The sequence below is a fragment of the Triplophysa rosa genome, linkage group LG8 (assembly GCF_024868665.1).
Source record: "Triplophysa rosa linkage group LG8, Trosa_1v2, whole genome shotgun sequence".
Taxonomy (NCBI): Eukaryota; Metazoa; Chordata; class Actinopteri; order Cypriniformes; family Nemacheilidae; genus Triplophysa; species Triplophysa rosa.
The window spans coordinates 466,840-488,352 of NC_079897.1; the positions used below are offsets into that span (position 1 = coordinate 466,840).

The 21,513-nt window shown below is 39.2% G+C and overlaps 4 protein-coding genes across 7 annotated transcripts in view; all 4 read left to right on the top strand.

Moving 5' to 3' along the window:
• The window catches only part of LOC130557692 (uncharacterized), a 6,249-nt gene extending 5,352 nt beyond the window's left edge, over positions 1–897 (top strand). The window contains exons 4-6 of the mRNA XM_057339682.1: positions 100–216; positions 337–585; positions 817–897. Coding sequence (XP_057195665.1) covers positions 100–216; positions 337–585; positions 817–897 — 447 coding nt within the window. The remainder of the gene's footprint in view (positions 1–99; positions 217–336; positions 586–816) is intronic.
• Positions 898–2,318: 1,421 nt separating this feature from the next.
• On the top strand, positions 2,319–9,450 carry grinab (glutamate receptor, ionotropic, N-methyl D-aspartate-associated protein 1b (glutamate binding)). 2 transcript variants are annotated; one of them, XM_057340805.1, is made up of 7 exons: positions 2,319–2,434; positions 6,948–7,203; positions 7,289–7,392; positions 7,629–7,829; positions 7,899–8,027; positions 8,238–8,381; positions 8,464–9,450. In XM_057340805.1, exons 2-7 carry the CDS (start codon positions 6,963–6,965, stop codon positions 8,611–8,613), a joined length of 969 nt encoding a protein of 322 aa, XP_057196788.1. In that variant the 5' UTR covers positions 2,319–2,434; positions 6,948–6,962; the 3' UTR covers positions 8,614–9,450. The 2 variants fall into 2 exon arrangements, with proteins under 2 accessions (XP_057196788.1, XP_057196787.1); XM_057340804.1 differs by lacking the exon at positions 2,319–2,434 and adding an exon at positions 3,635–3,768.
• A 1,790-nt stretch (positions 9,451–11,240) lies between these two features.
• smpd5 (sphingomyelin phosphodiesterase 5) lies at positions 11,241–17,608 on the top strand. 3 transcript variants are annotated; one of them, XM_057340254.1, is made up of 8 exons: positions 11,241–11,741; positions 13,574–14,681; positions 15,495–15,570; positions 15,711–15,851; positions 16,330–16,419; positions 16,527–16,590; positions 16,678–16,837; positions 16,966–17,608. In XM_057340254.1, exons 2-8 carry the CDS (start codon positions 13,623–13,625, stop codon positions 17,065–17,067), a joined length of 1,692 nt encoding a protein of 563 aa, XP_057196237.1. In that variant the 5' UTR covers positions 11,241–11,741; positions 13,574–13,622; the 3' UTR covers positions 17,068–17,608. The 3 variants fall into 3 exon arrangements, with proteins under 3 accessions (XP_057196237.1, XP_057196239.1, XP_057196238.1); XM_057340256.1 differs by lacking the exon at positions 11,241–11,741 and adding an exon at positions 11,959–12,170; XM_057340255.1 differs by lacking the exon at positions 11,241–11,741 and adding an exon at positions 11,959–12,165.
• A 289-nt stretch (positions 17,609–17,897) lies between these two features.
• On the top strand, positions 17,898–21,214 carry gpatch3 (G patch domain containing 3). The gene is made up of 7 exons (XM_057340257.1): positions 17,898–18,323; positions 18,589–19,034; positions 19,496–19,670; positions 19,887–19,946; positions 20,284–20,405; positions 20,512–20,639; positions 20,729–21,214. The coding sequence occupies exons 1-7, from the start codon at positions 17,954–17,956 to the stop codon at positions 20,904–20,906; spliced, it is 1,479 nt and encodes a 492-aa protein (XP_057196240.1). The 5' UTR covers positions 17,898–17,953; the 3' UTR covers positions 20,907–21,214.
• Positions 21,215–21,513: the final 299 nt, after the last annotated feature.

Genomic DNA, 21,513 nt, shown 5'->3' on the forward strand with positions numbered 1-21,513 from the left:
GTCTGTCCTCTGCCGCTGCACACAATGTCTAGATCTGACACGAGATACCAGCATTTATCTTAATATCATTCTCTCACATTCTGATTGGCTCTTTTATAGGCAGTAGATCAGCTGTCATCATATGATGAATCGGACCTCCCTGAAGAGAGCGAGACTGAGGTGTTCTACGAATGCTACGAGGACCTCAGTGAAGATCAGGCCGTCGACAGTCTCGTGGTAAGATTAGCACATTAATGTAGATTTACATTATTAGATTGGAAACACAGGCTTCAGTGCAGTTCTTTTAATCCTAAAAAAATATTTTTTATTTCATGGAGACTCTTCTGTCTTTTACAGATGGCAGCTCAGCTTTTCCTGGTTGCTAAGGGTGATCGTAATGGATGTAAAGAGATCCATGGGTTCAGCAATATGTCTGAAGACGAAGTCAAACAGTTGTTTTCTGCTGACGGCGATGAAAACATCCAGCTCTTCAGCGTTCAGCTGGACGACATCTCGGATGAAAATCCTTTAGTAGTAAGTCAAGAACATTATTATAACAAATCACACTACAGACTTCTGACCGACACAATACAATCATTTATAAATGTCTCATCTAACAGTTCTACTGTATTTATATCATTTCTTTATATAATATACTTCACTAGTACTTTACCTTCTTAAACTAGTTCCCTTTTATAATATTTTTATACCTTAATTGAGCTATTTTTATACCTTAACCCCCTCCCCTTCCAAAGCCCTACCTGTACCTTCCCTTTTATAATATTTTTATACCTTAATTGAGCTATTTTTATACCTTAACCCCCTCCCCTTCCAAAGCCCTACCTGTACCTCGCCGTGGTGGAAGGGCGGCAACGCATCAATGCGGCTAACACAGGAGGTGAAGCAGATGAGGATTAATCATCCCGCCTGAGGATTTATGACGATGAATAAATACTCCACATTAACAACACTCAAAACATGAACGTCTTTCATCCTTCTAATCCACTCAGTGTCTCCTAGTGTCCAATGATATCTTTGATAGAGTTTCTCTTCATGAAGTACTGATGTCTTCAGATGAAGTGAAAGAGACTTCTGATGCTCGTCCATCTCTTGAGAAGGTTTGAATGGGTCATGAATTCAGACCGTAGTGAAGTGAAATAATTTTGTTGTTGTCATTTAGGACATTTGAACATGTGATTTGAAAGGACATGAATAGGTTTGTGTTAGTTGTACGGTATACATGAAAAACACTGTGGAGTACTTTAGTAAAATGTGCACATATCCACTGATTTATAATATTATCATCTTAAGAAGTGTCGTCCTCACATTTGACTCTTTGTAGAGACATTGATAGACAAATGGTGTTTTTTGATCTTTCATGAAGATTCTTTACTGACAGAGTATTGAACAGAAATGGGTTTGATTCGTTTTCTTTTCATACACTGCTGTACTTTCTTCACGCCGCAGCTGACATGACGGCAACATTTGCTTTGATTCTGTTTCTTGAACGTTACAGAAATGAAACATGACATCATGGTAAGAATGAAACGTGTTGAGAGGTTTCATTCTGTCACGTGTGCATGTGTTCATGTGAAGTCAGATGACCTCCACATAGACGGCCGTGTCTGAATCTGCTGACATCACAATCTCTTTCTGTGCTCGCTGTCGTCTCGCTGCTCGTCTTTGTCTCTTATGTGTCTGAAACAGTTTGACATCAATGATTCACTCTGCATTGTTTCTAAAGTTTGATGGGACTCTTTGAAAGTGTTTCTACCTGTGTAGTCCGTATGAAGATGGGCGTGTCGTTCTGATAGATGAGCTGATAACTGCCGTTGGTGTAGATGTTGGTGACTTCACTGCAGTTGACGTAGAGCGGCGCGCGCTCCCGATAGATGGCCAGATTCTCCGCATGGATGGCAGGAGGTCTGTATGTCCTGTGACGTGAGAATTAAGCTCAGACGTTATTGACACTTTGAACAGTCAGAGCATGAGTGAGAAGACGCTTACGGTCTGTTTGTCCTGAAACAGCAGAAGAACATCAGAAGACACAGGAGAAGAAACACAACAGATGCTGCTGACGCTATCAGAGGCCATAACACACCACCTGTCACAAAACACGAGGAGGATGAGTAAATCACCTCTGTCAATGTCAAAGTGGATGTTAAAGAAACATGGATTGATTTCTGTTGACCGTTCGGAGACTCAAACAGGAGCCGGGAGTGGTTGCCCAGAGAGTTGATGACGTAACATTCCACGGGCAGCCCGGGGTCAGACATCCCTCTGAGAGTCGACGTCAATATGAAGTTGGAATATGAATAAGAAACGTTGTAGCTGTCGGGCAGGTGACTGCTGTTCACACTCCAGGTGACGGCCGGACGAGGGTTTGAGTCCACGACACAGACGCATGACAGCAGAGACCCGTCCCACTCGCAGGAGGAGTCACGCAGGATCACCGGTGCGTCTGTCAAATAATACAAACACACGACTCAACAGTTAGAATGACACAGCATGCCTTTTGAAATGAAATTCAACCTCTTTCCCTTAAAGAAAAGAAGTTTGTTCAAGTGCGCTATTAGTATACTTGGAATTTTGATGGAGATACTAAACGTGAAACTTTGAAAGATTAGGAAATATTTCATATTTGTCAACATTCATTCTTTTTATTTTAGCCTTCTAGTAATAATTGCTCTAAAATGTCTTTTTCTCCCTTTGGCATATTTCTTACTCCGTACATAACATGTATTTAAATAAAAGTTTTTTCATTTTCAGTGTTATTAAAAGGTTATTAATATGTTTTAGCACAATTTGTTGTGTGGAGTCATGTGTTTGTTTCTTTCAATGCTCATTTTCTGGTGTTAGTCATTGTGTGTTTTATAATGCAGTGGTTCTCAAACTTTTTTGTTGTAAACGGGGCCTCCGTTTGTGTAGAGTGCATTGCTTTGCGGCCCCCCAAATAAAGACTTATAATCTTAAACTTAAAATTTTAATTAAACCAAGAAAATATTCAGTTAAACAATGCTAAAACATCAATTCTTTTGGTTGGTGGCGTCGTTTTTCTGATGTTTGATTGCACAAAATTTATGATAAATTTCTATATTTCTAAAATGCCACAAAATCTGTGGTTCCCCTGGAACCATCTTGGGGCCCCCCCGGAGGCCACGGCCCCCAGTTTGAGAACCACTGATATAATGTTATCATTTGTGTTTTGTTTATGGTTCAAAGTAAGTTTGTCACAGATGTCTGTGCTTGTAGCATCACACTGTATGTGTTTCAGTCACCTCTGAATTAAAATAGGAAAACATTACATTATGATATGTATATGTATATAAAGACAAATTATTTAATCGAAGAAGAGAGTTGTATTATAATTTATCTGTGCTTTTGTTGAATAGTATCAGGCCAAAGAAGATGCACAAATAAACATGAGCTACAAACACAAATAAAACAGAATAAAATGAGAATGAACCTGAGAAAACACTGACACCTGTTGGATGTGACATCGCAAATCTTTCCCCCCTCTTCAATAAACATTAGTCCTTTTACCCAGAGAGGTAGATAGATGATTTTAGAAAGAATTACAATTGATTTAAATACAACATTTGTTTTATGCGGAGTGATTGGGTGCAGTGACAGTGTGCGGCCTGCAGGTGCCGCTGATTCGCGCGTGATCTGTCGGAAGTGACGCGTGTTCACGAAAACACCGATTTATTTCTTGCAACAGGACCTGAAACTGAAACGGAGTTCAATCTCAAACAAAATCTTTCCAGAGAAGCTTTCTACGGACGGTCGGTGAGTTAACAGCTCAGATATATCACAAGACTCTTGACAAATGACAGACGACAACAAGGAGTATCGAAGGCGTGTTTTATTGACTATTGTTCTGTTAAACTGGGTTTTATTCTGTACAGTAGAGCTGAGGAAGAAATCAACGAAATATTGATATGCCTTGTGATAGCTAAATGATTTTGATAGCACGTGGCCAGGGATAGGCTACTTTTTTATCGAGTCTACGACAAATTCTCTTTAATATTAGTAATTTCTCCTAGGCATTCACTTAGAGCAAAGGGAAACTTTTTGCTGAAGTCTCATGCGTGTCTCAGATATTTCTCCTCAGAAAAAGAGTCCCCCCCCGCTATACATTTTCTATCACTTGCGACACATTGCCCTATACAAACTTCCCTTGCTTAGACCACCATTCCTTTCCTACAGTTTAACAATACTAGGGAAGGTAAACATTTATGTCTTTAAAAATATTGAAGTATCTACCACATACTTAACAAACTTCTGCATTCATTACACAATAATAACAATGAATAATGGCCCCAACTAATAAAAAGAACATAATTATCTTTAAAAAACAAGTCCAAAACAAAGCTGGTTCATTTTTTAACCAACTGTACTGCCTGTAAGAGCACATCTCAGCCATAGTTACTGCCTACTTTTATATAGGCCTAATGACCTAAACTAGAGCTAGCAAATTAAATATTCATTTCATTTCTGAAAGTACAGTATATAATGTTTTTCTAAGCAACCATGCAATTTTACAGACTTGACAAAGGTTTTCCTGAGACATTTTCCTCTGATGTCTGAGACGTGACTGGCTGGTGATGTGCAGTTTGTTTGTCAAGTCTCACCTCCCTCAAACTCATCATCTCTCCTTTCATTTCCCTGCTTTGCACAAACACATTTTGATCTACAGGGCTATTAATGACCGAATCAAAATATGATGATTGATATTATTTAGAAACTTACGTTAGTTTCGTCATGTTTTTTTTAATAGCAAATAAACAAGTGTACATACAAAATAGCCATTGAACAAACAATATTACAAATTCTCAAAGGCAGACATAGTTGCAATTGCAATATGTAACAGTGATGTTTTACATTAAATGTACAATCATGAAGGGCAATGAAGAACAAAAAAAAAAAATAAACAAACAAACATAGTTTCGTCATGTTTTTTTTAAAATATTAATAGCATATAAACAAGTTTACATACAAAAAGGCATTGAATAAACAATATTAACAATTTACAATTCTCAAAGGCAGACATATTCGCAAATATGTAACAATGAGTTTTTACATTAAGTGTACAATCATGAATAGCAATAACGGAAAAGATTAAAAAAAAGATAAAATAAAAATAAATAAATTGAAATAAAAATAGTAAAATGCTCGGCTCACTGAAAAATATGGCAACTTTAGTAGCTTTTACATTTGAAAGTGCTTCAAGAGAGGCAGCAAAACATGTCAGTTCATTAGAAAAGTGAGGAAAGGATGGGGGGGTTCAGAAATCTGCATTTATGAATGAAGTGTTTAGCAACTTCAAGAAGGTAGTTAACCAAGTAATGTTGTGAACAATCTTTCTTAAGCACACCAAACTTCATTTGTTTGTAATCAATGGGATTTACACACGTAACTATACATGACATTTTACTACACAATTGAGTCCAAAACAACTTTTGAGTAATGACAGTAAAAACAATGTTCAGTAGTTTCAATATCAATTTTACAGAATTGACAAGAGTTTTCTCCAACATCAAATTTTGATTGGACAAATTCTTTAGATGGGTATATATCATTTATTATTTTTAAGTTTATTTGGATGAAGTTTATCAATGAAGACATTTCTAATAATTTTCTTGTTACATTTATCATCCCTAATAAACAATTCACCCAGACAAGGAGATGGGAGAGAGAATGTCACAGAGTAATGTGAAAGAATCCCTTTTAGTAGTAATACTATGTTTTTTGGTATGGCCTTAACCACATTATAAAATTCTTTAGGGTGACATACAAATCCATGTTTTAAACAGAAATCATTGTAATTGAGTACATTACCATAGTTGTCCATCATGTCCAATAGGGAAAAAATGTTATATTGAAAGCAGATTTCATAAAATAAAGATTTGTTATGGTGCAAAATAAAACGATTGTTCCAAATACAAGTTTTGTGTGGACTAAAGTTGTGAGAAAATGCTCATTTCAAACACAGGAGAACTTGTTGATGGAATGCAGACAATTTAAGAGGTAATTTGGACAAATCAAAGTCACATCTAATCAAAAATTACAAGCCACCTACTTTCCTAAATATTGAAGAAGAGACCGTAAACCATAAGCAGTTTGTGTTACAAAGAAACGATCTTAACCATTGAGTTTTTAAAACACTATTCATTATTTCTCTTTAGTCTAGTTTAGTTTAGAACTAACTCTTTAGTCTAGTTCGCTGCCATGAATTGCAAGTAATTCACACTTGTTCAAGTTTAATTGTAGGCCTGATGCTTTGGAAAAGAGATTAACTAGTTGAATGGTTTTGTCGATTTGAAATTGGTCCTTTAAAAAGATTACTGTATCATCAGCTAATTGACTAATACCAATCTGTCTTCCAAATACTTCGAGTATCAAAGTTGCTGTTTTTATCTATCAAGATAGCAAGCATTTCTACTGCTAAGATCAATAGAATAGGGGAAATGGAGTTTCGTCATGTTTTCATAGCCTACCTCAGTCGCGTGTCATCATCTTTGCGCGTCTGCGTGCTGCAGTATTTTTTTCCCGTTTTTTGTTGTTATTGAACATAATATTTGTCTATAATGGCGTAGATAAATGTACATAAACAATTATTAAGCAAGGCACATAAAGAAGAAAGAAAAAAACAGAGACCAAGAACCAATAAATTACAAATATTCTGAAAGAAAAAGAAAATATATAATAAAAAATAGAAAAAGTTAAGTAGGGCTCTATACTGTACATTCTCTTCCAATAAATCTAATTCTTTTATTATTTTAACAAGTTTCAGAGCCTTTTTAGATTTCAATAGAAGATCTCAATATCAACTTATCAAATCCAATCTACATTCACGTTACACCTTCATACTCTTCCAGTCTCATTTATCTCTCTTTATTTCCTTAAATCAATGCTGGGACAAACTTTAGCTAATTAAAATGACCATTTGACTCTATATTTCACAGAACTGAAATCGAGAAATGGCACAGAACAGAGATGGTTACACTCGCTTTGAGAACCCAGCAGCAGATGACATCAGCACGGATCAGACTCCGCCCATAGGGTTTGTGATGCCCCCCGCTTATGATGCTGGGGTACCGACCTCCGCACCGCCGTATCCTCCACCTACTGCTTTTGGGAATCCCATGTATGGCCAGAGCGGTCCTGGATATCCACAAACACCGTATCCTCCAGCGGCTCCTTACACGCATGCTTCATACGGTGAGAAATCAAACCCCGAGTTGTGTGACGATGATAAAATCTCAAGTGAATGAACGACTGGTGTGTTTGTGAAATGAATGTCCAGTGATCGAGCCCGTGCAGATGGACCCGCCTCCAGACTATGACACAGAGAAATTCGCCGCCTCAGGACTGGACGACAAAACCGTGCGCAGGCTGTTTATTCGAAAGGTACTTCATTGCAGACAACAAATGGTTTACTTTAAAATGACCCAGTGACAGTGTCTGTTTCTTTAACGCAACACATGGATTAGAAATGGAGACTCTGATCATTATGAATTCTCATGGAATGAGAAAATTGAGCAAATGATGTCTACACGACTGCATGTAAAAAGGCGAAGGTCGTATTTGAAACCAGATCTGAGATGTTGACCGTGTATTTGACCCAGCGGGTGTTTGTGTCGCAGGTGTTTGCAGTATTGAGTCTGCAGCTGTTGGTCACCTGTGCCGTGGTGGCCGTCTTCACGTTCGAGCCGCATGTCAAACTCTTCGTGCAGGTGAACGCCTGGACGTACTGGGTCGGTTATCTGGTCTTCCTGGTGCCGTACTTCATCCTCGTGTGCTGCAGTCAGTTTCGCCGAAAACATCCGTGGAATCTCATTGCTTTGGTGAGTCTGATGAAGCGCTCGCCACACATTTTAGTCATGGCGTCCTTTTCTGACGTTCCTTTATTTCAGACCGTGTTGACTCTGGCCATGAGCTACATGACAGGAGTGATATCCAGCTTCTATGATACAGACATTGTCATCATGGCTGTCGGCATCACAGGGTTGGTTTGCTGTACAGTGATGGTCTTCTCTCTTCAGGTCAGTGTTACCTGTTTGATTTAAATCTGTGTGACTTCTGCAGAACACAAAAGAAGATATTTTGAAGAACGTCGATAGTCAAACATCACTGAACCCCATTGACTTCCACTGCATGAACACATTTCTCAAAATATCTTCTTCTGTGCTCCTCTGAAGTTTTACTTAAAGTTCTGAGATTTGTAATAAATATCCCGTCTCGTCCAATCACAGACCCGGTTTGACTTCACTTCCTGTTATGGCGTGCTCTGCGTGTGCACCACCGTGTTCTTCTTCTTTGGTATCCTCTGCATTTTCCTTTACAGCAGGATTATGGATCTGATCTACTCGGCTCTGGGCGCTCTGCTCTTCACCTGCGTGAGTCTCAAAGCGGTGTTTTTGATTTGAAGAGAAGTTAAATAGAAAACGTCAGTCAATTAACGTCCCGCTTTCATTTCAGTTCTTGGCTGTAGACACACAGCTGCTTCTTGGGAATAAGAAAGTGTCTCTGAATCCTGAGGAATACATCTTCGCGACACTCAGCCTCTATCTGGACATCATCTACATCTTTTTATACATTCTGCGTATTGCGGGAAGAGTTCGCAGTTAAAATAGCATTATTTTTGTGAGTTTAATGGGTTAGTGTCAACGGTCAGTCTCTGCGTATACTGTAGTCAAAATATGAGGGATTCCTTTGAAAATAAGCCAAAACATGACCGTGTATTGGGAAACCTGGGTTTCGTTTGAAAATACAAAAAGGCATAAAATTCCTTTTTTTTACTTTTTAAAATTCAGTAGTTTTATTATGAATAATATTTTGTTGATTTTCTCTTGTTTTTGACTGCAGCGGTCACTCACCTGATTCTCGCCTCGTGTGTTCCCTTTTGCCAAACCTTCTTAAATTCTTCTCAACTACACAACACACATACAACATCTTGAATAATATATTTGAAGAAAGGATGAAGACGTCTATGTTTCATATTGAACATCACTTAGGCCTCTAGATGTTTTATTACACACTTCATTTACATTTACGTATTTGGCGGATGCTTTTATCCAAAGCGACTTACATTGCATTATACTACACATTAGTGTACACACTTCATCTTTAACAGTTAAGTGTTTATATGTTTATTCTCTCGTTTACGCATTTGCATGCTTTCTTGAATTATAACGTACTGTTTTTGATACTTTTGCAAGAATTGGTAACGTGCAGGATTTTCTTTTGTTTCTTTTTTTTTTGGACTGTTTTTGGTCTTTTTCTCCAACGCATCTATTACCTGCAGTTGTGCAAAGATGATTGTTAATTGAATTATAATTTAGCATTTTTAATGATTGTGATTTGATTTTGTATAATCATGAGCTTATTCATTATTCTATATTACAGATCCTTGATATGTTGTTTTTATACATTATTATTACTTTATGGTGGATTAAAGGTTTTTTTCTCAAAGACGAGTGAAATCATTTGTGTTGTACAATGAATGAGTGATGAAAATAACGCTTGCTTGTGGATGGAGGTTGAGAAACTGTGAAATGATGAGATGAATGAGATATGCTGCCTTCACCTGCTCGATAATTCCCACTTGAACCCAAAAATAATTTATGGAACGGGTTCTTTTAATGTTAGCAGATACTTGTAATGTTTTAATGCTACTAAATCATAAGTAACATTAATGTTTTAATGTTACTAAATACTTTTGATGTTACTAATGTTTACTTCACCGAGTATAATCTAGGCCAGAGATTCGGTGAAATGAAAGAAACTTCAGTGAAGATCTGCTGAGAAAACGTCATAAAAGTTCTTCACCCACAAATTGACTGGATTCACACAGACATCTGAAGATCTGCCCAGCTGTTCCTTCATAGTCACACACTGAAATGTTTGAAACTTTAACAGGTAATTGAATAAACTCATTAAATGTGATTCAAGCCTGCAGATCCCACGAGGTTACTGTGAAACTGCTTTCCGGCTGGACCGTCCAATCCTCTCGTATGTTTTCCAGTGACGGTCTAGATCGTGTGTGCAGAACACAAGAAAAACCACAGCAGGTAATCTGGACACAATAGTCTAGAATAATAGAACAGAATAATAATACAAGTCTTTGAGAAAACATGGTTTTATTACTGTTAAAGAAGACTGACCACACTGAAAATGATCAAAACGTTTTCATTCATGTTTGGATTTTTTTTAATCAATTCCTAAAGTTATGTTTGTGTTATTCTAGTTTTGATGAGTTTACTCAAAATGTGACAAAAAATATCCATAAGCAGTAAGTGACCATTAACATATTGTGTAGTGCACTGAAAGTGAGTGTTTGTGGACTCATGGATGAGACGTCTTGACTAAACCTGCTTTACATCTTATCTCATGTCTAACCGCAGGTCTCCACGCATCCTCTGACTAGAAGGTAGATGAAGATTATAAATGACATCTGTCACAACGACACACAGAGATATATTAGTTTAATAGAAATATTAAACACAGAATGTGCTTCATTTAAGACGGTTATGATTGATTCCACTGATACACACATTTTCACATTTTTTCAGCAAAGGTTTTTACTTCAAATATTATACTGATAATCAGTGTTGGGTGTAACTAGTTACTAAGTAATTAGTTACTGTAATTTAATTACTTTTCCCGTGAAAAAGTAAAGTAGGGCATTACTCTTATTTTTTCTGTAATTTAATTACTTCTGATGTAATTAAACAAAATACTTTGTGTAACATGTGTGAGTGCAATAGTGGAATTGACATCAAAATTCAAAGTCAAACTTTAAAATCCATGCTTTAATGTATAATTCTCACATTTGTAACACTTTGGTCAGTTAATAAGAAAACTTTATGTAGCTTATATTATTTATTTAAATGAATTAAATGAGCCGTTAAATGTCTGTCCTTGAATCACTTAATCAAGGTTGATGTAAGATATAGAAAGTAATTAGTAATAAGTAACGAAATACTTTTTGGAGAGAGAAATTTGTACAGTAATCTAATGACACTATTGAATATGTCATTAGTAACTAGTAATTAATTACTTTTTCAGAGTAACTTACCCAACACTGCTGATAATATCATTTAAAATGAAAAGACAAAGACTTAGATTACAAAAAGACATATTTGAGCTAAAAAGCATTGTTTAATTATTTCTGGGCTATTATCATACAACATTATCCTTAATCCTTTATAAACATAACTTCAAGTTAATTTGATTAAGTATGCCGAATTCAAGTATATTACTAGCAGTATATTACTGTTTATAGAAATTGACCCACTTCTTAAAGTGTACTTTTAAGTATAGGCCTAGAAAACCTTGAGTACACAAGTAGTTTACAACGGCGTTTTTCTGAGAAGTACATTAAAAGTAGACTAAGTGCTTATTTATGTTTAGTTTCAAAACAGCACACGAGAATAAACCTCTTTCTTGTCAAATGTACCAGCATTATCTCGTCGTTATCTCACGATGTGATGTTTAACCCCAAGCAACCAGGAAGTCTCAGAACATGACGCGATGGGCTTGTGAACGGGAGCGCGCATGACCCATTAATATACTGTACGCGTGCCCGTGTCCCTCCAGCGGTTGCACGAGCAGTAACTGAGGAAAAAACAACACAATGCGCGATTTTCACTGAACCAATAAACGCGTGGACGAGCCATGATACAGAAGACAAATGACATGTGCACATGTTCAGAGCAAACGCTGCGATCACATCACACACGTCATCATTTAAACAGGTAAGAGCTGACACACACACGCACGCACGCACGCACGCACGCACACACACACACACACACACACACAGGTAAAGTTCATCACTATACGCCCTGCTGCTAACCGGGATCTGTTCACCAGTGACACGTGGCTGTAGATGAACGGGATCGCGCACGGTTTAGTCAGACGGAAAACTGCCGTTTTGTACCTCGGAGGTGATGAATATTTATAATAATGAAAATCGTCATCGTTGTGCCGCGGATGCATGGATGACGTCAGCACACGTGTTGTGTATCCGGTCAGTGTTTCTAACGGTAACATTTCAAAACAGATAAACGCGTTACTGACAACGTGTGCTCGTTCTGGTCTCGTGCAAGAAATGGAGCGATCGGACCTGCTGTGCGCGTCTGTTCTGATCTCGTGCGTGGGAAACCGTGCGGACAGACGGTGAGGTGTGCGTCAATCTTTCCGTCTACTGTCTGTAAATGACTCTAATCTCAACATTTGCGTTGAGAAAACAGCAATTCTTAAAGAGACAGTTCACCCAGAAAATCGTGTACTCCTCCTCCTCGTGGGGTTGTAAAGTCTTTCTTCAGTGGAACACAAAAGACGATATTTTGAGAAATGTCTCAGTGGTTTTGTGTTTATACAACGAAGTCAATGGGGTTGTTCAACGTTCTTCAAAATATTTTCTGCAGAAGAAAGAATCCCAAACGGGTTTGATGAAGGAATGGTCTGTTTGAGGTATGGGTGGATGTCTAGTGAAAGGAAATGACAGACAAACATGTAAAACAGGCTTTATACACGCGAGGAAGCCTTTCACAGAAGTATAAACCAGATCAACATTATCAGAGCAGATCTGGAACAGGGTTTTGTCAGATGTAAATGAGTTCTGCGTCAGATAGATTTGCATTGATGTTGTCATGACACACGTGTGTGTTTGTCCCGCAGCTGCCCTCTCAGAAAATAAGTATACTTCAGTTTTCTTTTATTAAGTGCGCTTACAGTGATACTTTCAATAGTAGGTATACTACCCTGATAGCACACATACATCTGGGTGACGTCTATGTCTGCAAGACGTATTTTCTGATTGTTTGCTCATCTGCAATACGTCTCTGAAACGTGTCAGATGTCATATAGACCTCTAGAAGACGTCTGTTAGACGTCATGATTCAGAATGTTGTAAAAATGCCCTTTCAAAGACGTTTATCAGATGCTCCAGATCTTTAGCAGACATCTTACAGACGTACCTGTGCTATCGGGGTAATATTAATGAATGTATTAGTAGTATACTTGTAAGTGTACTATTTCAGTTCCACTCGACACTAGATTGGCTCACTTTTTAGGTTATTGAGTATACTTTAAATGTGATAGCAGTAACGTTGGAGCCCACAACTACTAGTATACGTCCTCGTGGTTTTTTATTACTTCTGAAAGCGTATTTTTGATTTTAGGGACACTTTATCTATTTTTTATACAACTTTTTCTGTCGATTATATTCATACCTTGTACTACAATAGTCGATTCTTATGTTTTACTTGTACATATTTACATACACACGTAGCTTTACTCTCTATATCTTGATCTTATGTTTATTGTATTGTATTTCTTTATTTCTTATTAAAATCCCCTGTGTACTGTTGCTGCTGTTTCTGTGTACTGCATGCTCCCGTCACCCAGACAAAGTCCTTGTATGTGCGAACACACTTGGCAATAAAGCTCTTTCTGATTGTGATTGAAGTACACTCTCAGTAAACGACTAGTGTGAAACTGGTCACAAATGTACCAATATCACATCTAAAACAAAGCCATTGCATGTGTTGACAGGTTTTGATTTGATGTTTGTTCGCTGCAGGTTTCATGTGGATCTGTAGGAGGTATGAGATGAGAAGACGGCTCGTGTCATGTCTCTGAGAGAGTCCCCTTTCCCCAACGCATTCGTGGAGGGTCTGCACGCTGTAGGGTGGGGTCTGATCTTTCCATGTTTCTGGTTTCTGGACCGTCTCATCGCCGGCTGCATCAGCACCAGTCTGGAGCGGCGGCTGCGGCGCGAGGCCGAATGCTACCTCCACCCGCTGAAAGTCGTCTTCGGCTCCTTCCTCTTCCTCGTCCTGTTCGTCATCTCCACACCGTTCGCTCTCCTGGGCTTCGTGCTATGGGCGCCGCTCCAGGCAGCACGTAGGCCTTTCTCGTACCGCCAGCACGTGCCAACCGTTGCCATGGAGAACCGCAATGCCAGGTGGGAAGAGACCGGTAAACTCAGCTTTGGATTTGTGACGGCCAACCTGTGCCTGCTGCCCGACGGCATAGCGCGCTTCAACAACCTCGGACAAACTCAGCGGCGCGCGGCGGTCATCGGGCACATTATCGTCCAGGGCGTGACGCGCCCTCATATCCGTATCTTTGTGGATTCTCCCAGCAGCTGTGGCACGCTCACCCCCTCCAACAGTTTGCTCCCTCAGGCCGCCGCGAGCTCGTACGGAGCCGTGGAGTCTGTCGCCGCGAGTCAGACGGAGGGGCTGGAACCCGACGGAGACGCAGCGTCTGTGACATCATCGGATGACCCCGGAGGCCTAAAGCAGCATCCGCAGCCTTCCGTGCCCAACTGCAACCAGAACTGCAACCAGCACGTTCATCCTCCTCGAGCCTTACGGACGCTGTTGAAGGACAGTGACGTCTCCTCTCTGTTTCCCTCCTCCGTGGATGTCGTTTGCCTTCAGGAGGTGTTTGATAAGAGGGCTGCTCAAAAGCTCATGCGGGCTCTCGGACCGCTCTATGGTCACGTGATCTACGATGTCGGCGTGTACGCTTGCTATCCTGCAGGAACTTGCTCTTCTTTTAAGTTCTTTAACAGCGGTTTGTTCCTGGCCAGTCGCTATCCAGTGACGGAGGCTCAGTTTCGCTGCTTTCCCAACGGCTGTGGAGAAGACGCCCTCGCCGCTAAAGGCCTGCTGTGTGTTAAGGTGTTAAATCATTGTTTTATATTGACTTTGATTTCATTTGGACACACATTATCATTCTTTTTTTCACACAATATATTTAAATATTACAAATGTGCATATTGAAATATGTAACTTATATCGCAACCGTTTGCCGTTATATTGTCAGATTGGTTTTAGACATTGTAATGATGCTCTCTTTTCCAAACAAGAATATGAAACGTGTGTTTGTTCTATAATTTAAAGTATTATATTTTAATTAGAGATTCACAATACTGATCTCACGGTACGATTCATTCAAGGTTTATTTTTACAAAATGAGTTGAGACAAATTAGAAATGAACAACTGCCCTTTTATGATTTCTCAAATGCTGCACATTTCTTTGTAAAATAAAAATATATATTTTATGTCAAATAACAAAACTAAACTGCAATTTCAAAACAAATAAAAAATGATTTAATACCAAAAATCTCTTTTAAAATAAACAAACTAAGGATTTTTTACATTTAAGAAACATCAGCATATCCACGTTTTCGAAGTTAGCAGTAAACACAGCGCCCCTGCTGTTCAAAACCCGTACTGCGATTCAAGTAACATCTCAACCGGCTTGAATCGTCACATATTAAAAGCGATTCTCAGCCGGCTCACAGTGGATCGATACATCCCTGATTTTAATCAAATTTCAGTTCATTTTATAGACTTATGTTGAACATTATACATATTGAATTTTTCTTCAATATCGTGCAGCCTTATTTAATTGTAAACGTATTTAAATCGCATGAATTTGTTTTAAAATCAGTGAATATTGTGGCTAAAACAAGTCGTTCTTTTATAAGGTGGACATCGGGCTACAGAAGGGTGAGAAGAGAATGGTCGGGTATATCAACTGCACTCACCTGCACGCACCTGAAGGCAAGTCATGTTATTATCTTACCCCAAACCCTTATATTGTGTAAAAATGGACAGTTTATATGCTAAAACCTTCAGATTTGAACAGTTTAAGGCATGTAAAGCTGGACATTTATGCTCCACGTCTCCAAACGTTGATTCAGGGGATGGAGAGATACGCTTCGAGCAGCTCAACATGTCGACCAAATGGATTTGTGAGTTCCAAACGACGACCAAACAAGACAATGAAATGGTGATGTTTGATGTGCTTTGTGGGGACTTCAACTTTGACAACTGCTCCCCTGGTATGTTTTCAAACAACGTTCACAATATTTGTTTTCGTTGATTTTACCGACGAAGTGTAATGTAATATTTTAACACTGTTATTGTTCATTCAACTAGTTATGATCAGTGCATATTATTGCAAATAAAACGAAAAGTGTGAATCTATGTGTTATTACAATGAAAAGGATTCAAAATATTTCTTTGCTTTACTTAATAAAAGCCACTTTGATTATTTTAAGCTGATTTTTTTTACAGTATATACTTCTTGCATTGAATTGAAGTCTTTTTATTCTTCAGTGCTTTCGACTCCTTTTTAAACATTTTGCATCTACTTGGCAAAAGCGGCTGTTGAGTAATGTTTCTCTCATTGAAAAAAATCATCCTTTTTAAAATCATTTTCAAGTAAACACAAAAATACTGAAGTAGATATTGAACAAGAGGAAAAGCTCTATTATTGTATAGATGTAAGACCGTGTGTTTTGTGTTGTGTTTTTTAAGATGACAGGCTGGAACAATCACACGGTGTGTTTGAAGAATACAGAGATCCGTGTCGAGCTGGAGCGGGTCAAGAGAAACCCTGGGTCATAGGTGCAGTTACACTTTATTTGCCTGTTTGACATCATATTTGAATGCGCTGAAAACGCCAACACGTGCGTTGTGTTTCTGTTGGTCAGCTGATGTGGTTTTGTGTGCAGGAACGCTGTTGGAACAGCCCACGCTCTATCATGAGGACGTGGCGACCCTGGAGAACCTGCAGAGGTAACGTTAAAGATTTCAGGTCTGCCTTGTTTCCACGTGTTTCCAAGAAGCAGGTGAAACTGAAACAGAGTTTTGTCTTGTTTGTAGAACTCTGGAAAATGAAGAACAGCGCAGACATTTTATATCTCCACCGGTTCCCCTCAGAGGTGTTCCTCTGGATTACCCTGAACCTGGTCAACCCTGGGTGGGCCGTCGGATCGATTACCTTCTGTATCGAGAGGCTTCTGACTCCAGTCACTGTACCACAGTGCGTTTCGTTTCTCTCTTTCACATAATGTCACGACAGGCTTTGTTAGATAGAAACACTAATAAATTCCAAGACTTTATATGAGAGGTTGACCACTGAAAAGCTTTTCTCTCTTTGTTGTCGTTCAGGAGGTGGAAGAGTTTACATACGTGACACAGTTGGCCGGTTTGACCGATCACATCCCCGTGAGCTTCAGACTCAACGTCACGCTGGATTCAGAAGAGATGTGAACGTCATGTTTACTGTCCTGTGGACCACAATCCCAGATGAAATATCTCTGCAGAATTATTGGGATGCTTTAAGGGAACCACTATTATAAATGATATTTAAGAAGGGAATGTCTTTAATATCAGGCTTTTTTTCCACACAAAGCCGTTGCATGGCTTCAGAAGAGTTCGACTAGAGTGCATGAAGAGTTATCTCCATCCACCTCTTTTATTGCATGAGAAACAGGAAGTGAAAAGAGAAATATTTTCGTTTTAGGTTAAACTGTTTTTTCTACCATTAAAAACAACTGAGGCCTAAAACCTTTAAATGCTTGAAATAGAAATAGAAACCAAAAATCACAATTTCAATCATTTCTTAAAGAAAGCAATAGTCACACCTTTTCTATGCATTCCTTTAGTCTGTACTGTGTCAGCAATATCAGTTTACCTGTGGATAGATATTACACATAGTTTAAACAGGTCTGTAGTCTTTATTGATTTTTTTTCATGACGACAGAAATGATTTTGAAGATATATTTTATTAAAAGGTAGATTTTTTACAACATCCGTGTTTCTCCAAGAGTTGTTTTTGCACTTCTCTCTGAAAGAGTTCATATTTTAACTTATTGTAAAACAAGTTTGACCATCTTAAGTAAAGGAAAATGCTTTGATGGTCAGAAATCATACAAAAACAATAACTGACTCTTGTTGGTGTAAATACCATGGGTATATCAAAGGGTATTAAATTGGGGACAGTTGCTATTTTACAGAGAACGACTTCGAAATCACATTTAAATGTTTATATTGAAAACCTTATTTTGTTTTTAATCAGCGTCGTTCAGGCCTGTGACTTTTATTTTGAAATATTGTGGCGTTGAGCGTCGTTGTCTATCCGGCTTCGCACACAAACATGGCGGAGTCGGAGTCCGCGGTGTATTTCGTAATAAACAACATTTCTCTCGGGTTAAGATCCGCGGATTTGCGGAACTACTTTAGTCAATTTATAGAGAGCAAAGGCTTCCATTGCTTCCACTACCGACACCGCCCGGAGGTTCGAGTCCAGACGGCGGGATTTAAGACGACGGACGCTGGTGCCAGTGAGCGGACTGATGCTCCCGAGGGCAAAGACGAGGGCTCGTGCTGTTGTGTGGTGTCGGTTCGTTCAGAGGCATCAGACAGATTCGTGAAGATGTATTCTGGTAACCAGTGGATCGACTCTGCTGGTAACTGGTTGAGCAGAAGGTGTCTGATCAGGAGAGTCAGAGTATCAGACCGGACAGGTGAGAACACTAGAACAACAACACTGTTTGGATCAGTACCGTGGCATTTCTTTAGTTAACGTTACTCTGGTAGAATAAAAGCCCAGTCAGTGACTTTATCCAAACAAACACAGTCATAGAAATTCTGCTGGATTTAATGGTTCTAACTGGATTGTAATTGGTTTTAATGGAAACTGCAAAGGTCTTTACTGGTAGTGTGTTGGGTGGGAACAAAAACACACGTGTTTTCATGGTTCCTAGTCGTGGCTTTATTTTCCGTTTACAGAGTCAAATTCATTCCCTTACAAGACGAAGGCTGAGTTGAGACGTCACGTCTCCCAGTCGCAGCAGTTCACCGTACGGGACCTCAAGGGCCTCCCGGAGCTCAATCCACCGTCTCTCATGCCCGCTGGGAACGTCGGGACTCCGGTCAGCATCTTCCTCGCGCTCATCCAGTCCTGCCGCCTCCCGCCGCACCTCATTCGCAAGCTCGGGCTCATCTTCCCGAAGACGGGCTCGAATCGCCGCTACGGGAACGTGCCTTACCAATATCACAACACTGCCGTCGTGACGTCTACGGAGGAGAGCGTGTTCACAGCGGATGGGGTGGAACTATCGGGGCCTGGAGGTGTTGACCCCCGCAGAACGGCTCATCGCGGCTCTCCTCCGCCTGTCAATCAAGAGTCACGGGAGGCGGATGGTGATGATGAGGAGCTGTCAGGCCCTGATGATGTGAGTTTAGTCTAAAGTGCATGGTCACATTCTCTGCGGCTGTTTTGAAATGGGTGAAATCAACAGATTGAAGAAAGGTTATTTTAGTTTGCTAAAATTAAAAGTGTGAAACCGTTTCTGTTCATTGAAATCAACTAAAATATTGACCTAAAAAACTATTGGAAAAACGTAAACTAAATGAAAAAGTGAAATGTTGCCTCAAAAATGAAAGTGAAATAAGTTTAAAGCACTGAAATTATAATAAGAAACGAAAATTAAACAAAAAATTAATTAATCTTACATAGTTAAAAACAACATAAAAAACGAAGAAAATCATAAAATACACCAAAATTGCAAAAACTTCAACTAAAATGAACATAAAAACGAAAAATCTCAAAATAAAAGCTCATTTAAAATATGATCAAAACTATAATAACTATGATATGAAGTGCTGTAGTAGTGACGGTTTGTGTTATTTTCAGGACGACGACTGCTGTGAGGAGTGGGAGAGACACGAGGCTCTTCACGAGGACGTCACCAGCCAGGAGCGCACGAAAGAGAGATTGTTTGAGGAGGAGATTGAGCTGAAGTGGGAGAAGGGAGGATCTGGACTCGTCTTCTACACAGACGCTCAGTTCTGGCAGGAGGAGGAAGGAGGTATGGTAAAACTTCAGACCAAGTTTAAAAGATGAAGAAACATAGATGATAAATGGAACTGTCAACTCAACTTAAAATGAAGAGAAGCAGAGATGTACGATCTTATTTCCAAATTCAGGTTTAAAGAAAGAATAGATGAAAAATGTCTTCGTGCATCATTCGTGTGTTAGTAATTCTCTGTATTGACCCGTATTGCTTGAATGTGATTTTGGACAGATTTCGACGAGCAGACAGCAGATGATTGGGACGTGGACATGAGCGTTTATTATGACCAAGGTAAAATCATGTTGTTTATGTACAGAGCGGCATCATCTGTCTATGGATTTGGAGAAAACTCTCTCTCATATTTTGTTCACCTTTAAAGTGACATTCACGTGTCATAGTCTTCTAAGTCTTCATTAGTTTCACTAGTGCCATTTTACCAACTTTTCTCAAATCGGAACACAAATAAGGTTTGACAGTGACATATTTTGTAGTGATGATTCAAATGATGGTAGTAAATGATATGACACAAAAAATGGTCTGTTTGTGTCCCATGTGAAACGTTACAGAACACAGCTTATAAAACTGTATTTGTTGATTTACTGCATTTATCTCTTGTGTATTCTCTCAGATGGAGGTGACATGGATGCCAGAGATTACGTCCGCATGCGCTCCGAGCGGAGGCTGCGAGAGGGGCTGGACGGGCTTCCTGGACGTCAACATAAAATCGGAAGCTTTGAGAGGTTTACAAAGGTTTGGAGGAGTTATTCCACTGCTCTTGAGCTGTTGAAGAGTAGAATGTCTCAATCAAAATGTGCTTCTGTTGTTCTGGGTTTAAAACGGTGTGTGTGTGTTTTAGGGAGTAGGTCGGCGTGTGATGGAGAAACAGGGATGGAAGGATGGCGAGGGGCTCGGGAACAGCCAGCCTGGCATCTTTGAGGCTTTAGAGAGTGAAGGACAACATCCGAACTGCAAGAGAGGCTTCGGGTGAGTGTTCACCAGCTGATCTACTGCACATGTGGAGACTTTGAGTTGAGAGGCCTGTACATTTTGTTTTCTATTTTATGTCTTTGTAGGTACCATGGAGAGAAGCTCAGCTCCTTCCTTCCACTTAAGAAAGCCAAAAAAGAATTTCATATATCAACCATTTATGATAAACCCAAAGACATTGATAAAGGTGATGATCTTCTGCGGCGTCAGCCCAGCACCAGTATGAAGCACCGAGGCTGGCAGCCGGCGGGCAGCACCAGATGACCACTGCTCCCACGATGCTTCACTCTTCTCTAGTGATATTCACTAACGTTTTAAAAAAGACTGCATATTTATTATCTGAAGGTGTTATACAAAAAAGAACGTATTTTTCTCAGGACGTTTATACTTCGTTTTGGTTGTTGTGACTTTGTATTAAAGTGTGCAATAAAACAAAGTACACCTCAGTTTTTTCTGATTATAATTGACAGTGTTTTGATGTCATGTGCGGATTGTTTGTTTTGAACTTGTATTATTATTCATAATAATGTTTTATATGATTGGAATTTGCAGATCCTTTTTTTATTTTGTAGCGTGTTTAAAAAAGAAAAGAAAAATGACTTGCAACCTCATAACTACCTATTTAATTTAAATACTAAAGGGACAGTTCCCCAAAATAAAAATGCAGAACACAAAAGATATTTTGAAGAATGCTGATAACCAAACAACACTGAACCCCATTGGCTTCCATTGCATGAACACAAAACCCCAGAGACATTTCTCAAAATATCTTCTGTTGTGTTCCACCGAAGAAAGACTCGCATACAGATTAACAAACACATGAGAGAGAATAAATGATGACAGAATGTGTGTGAGGCAGACTTCTAAATGT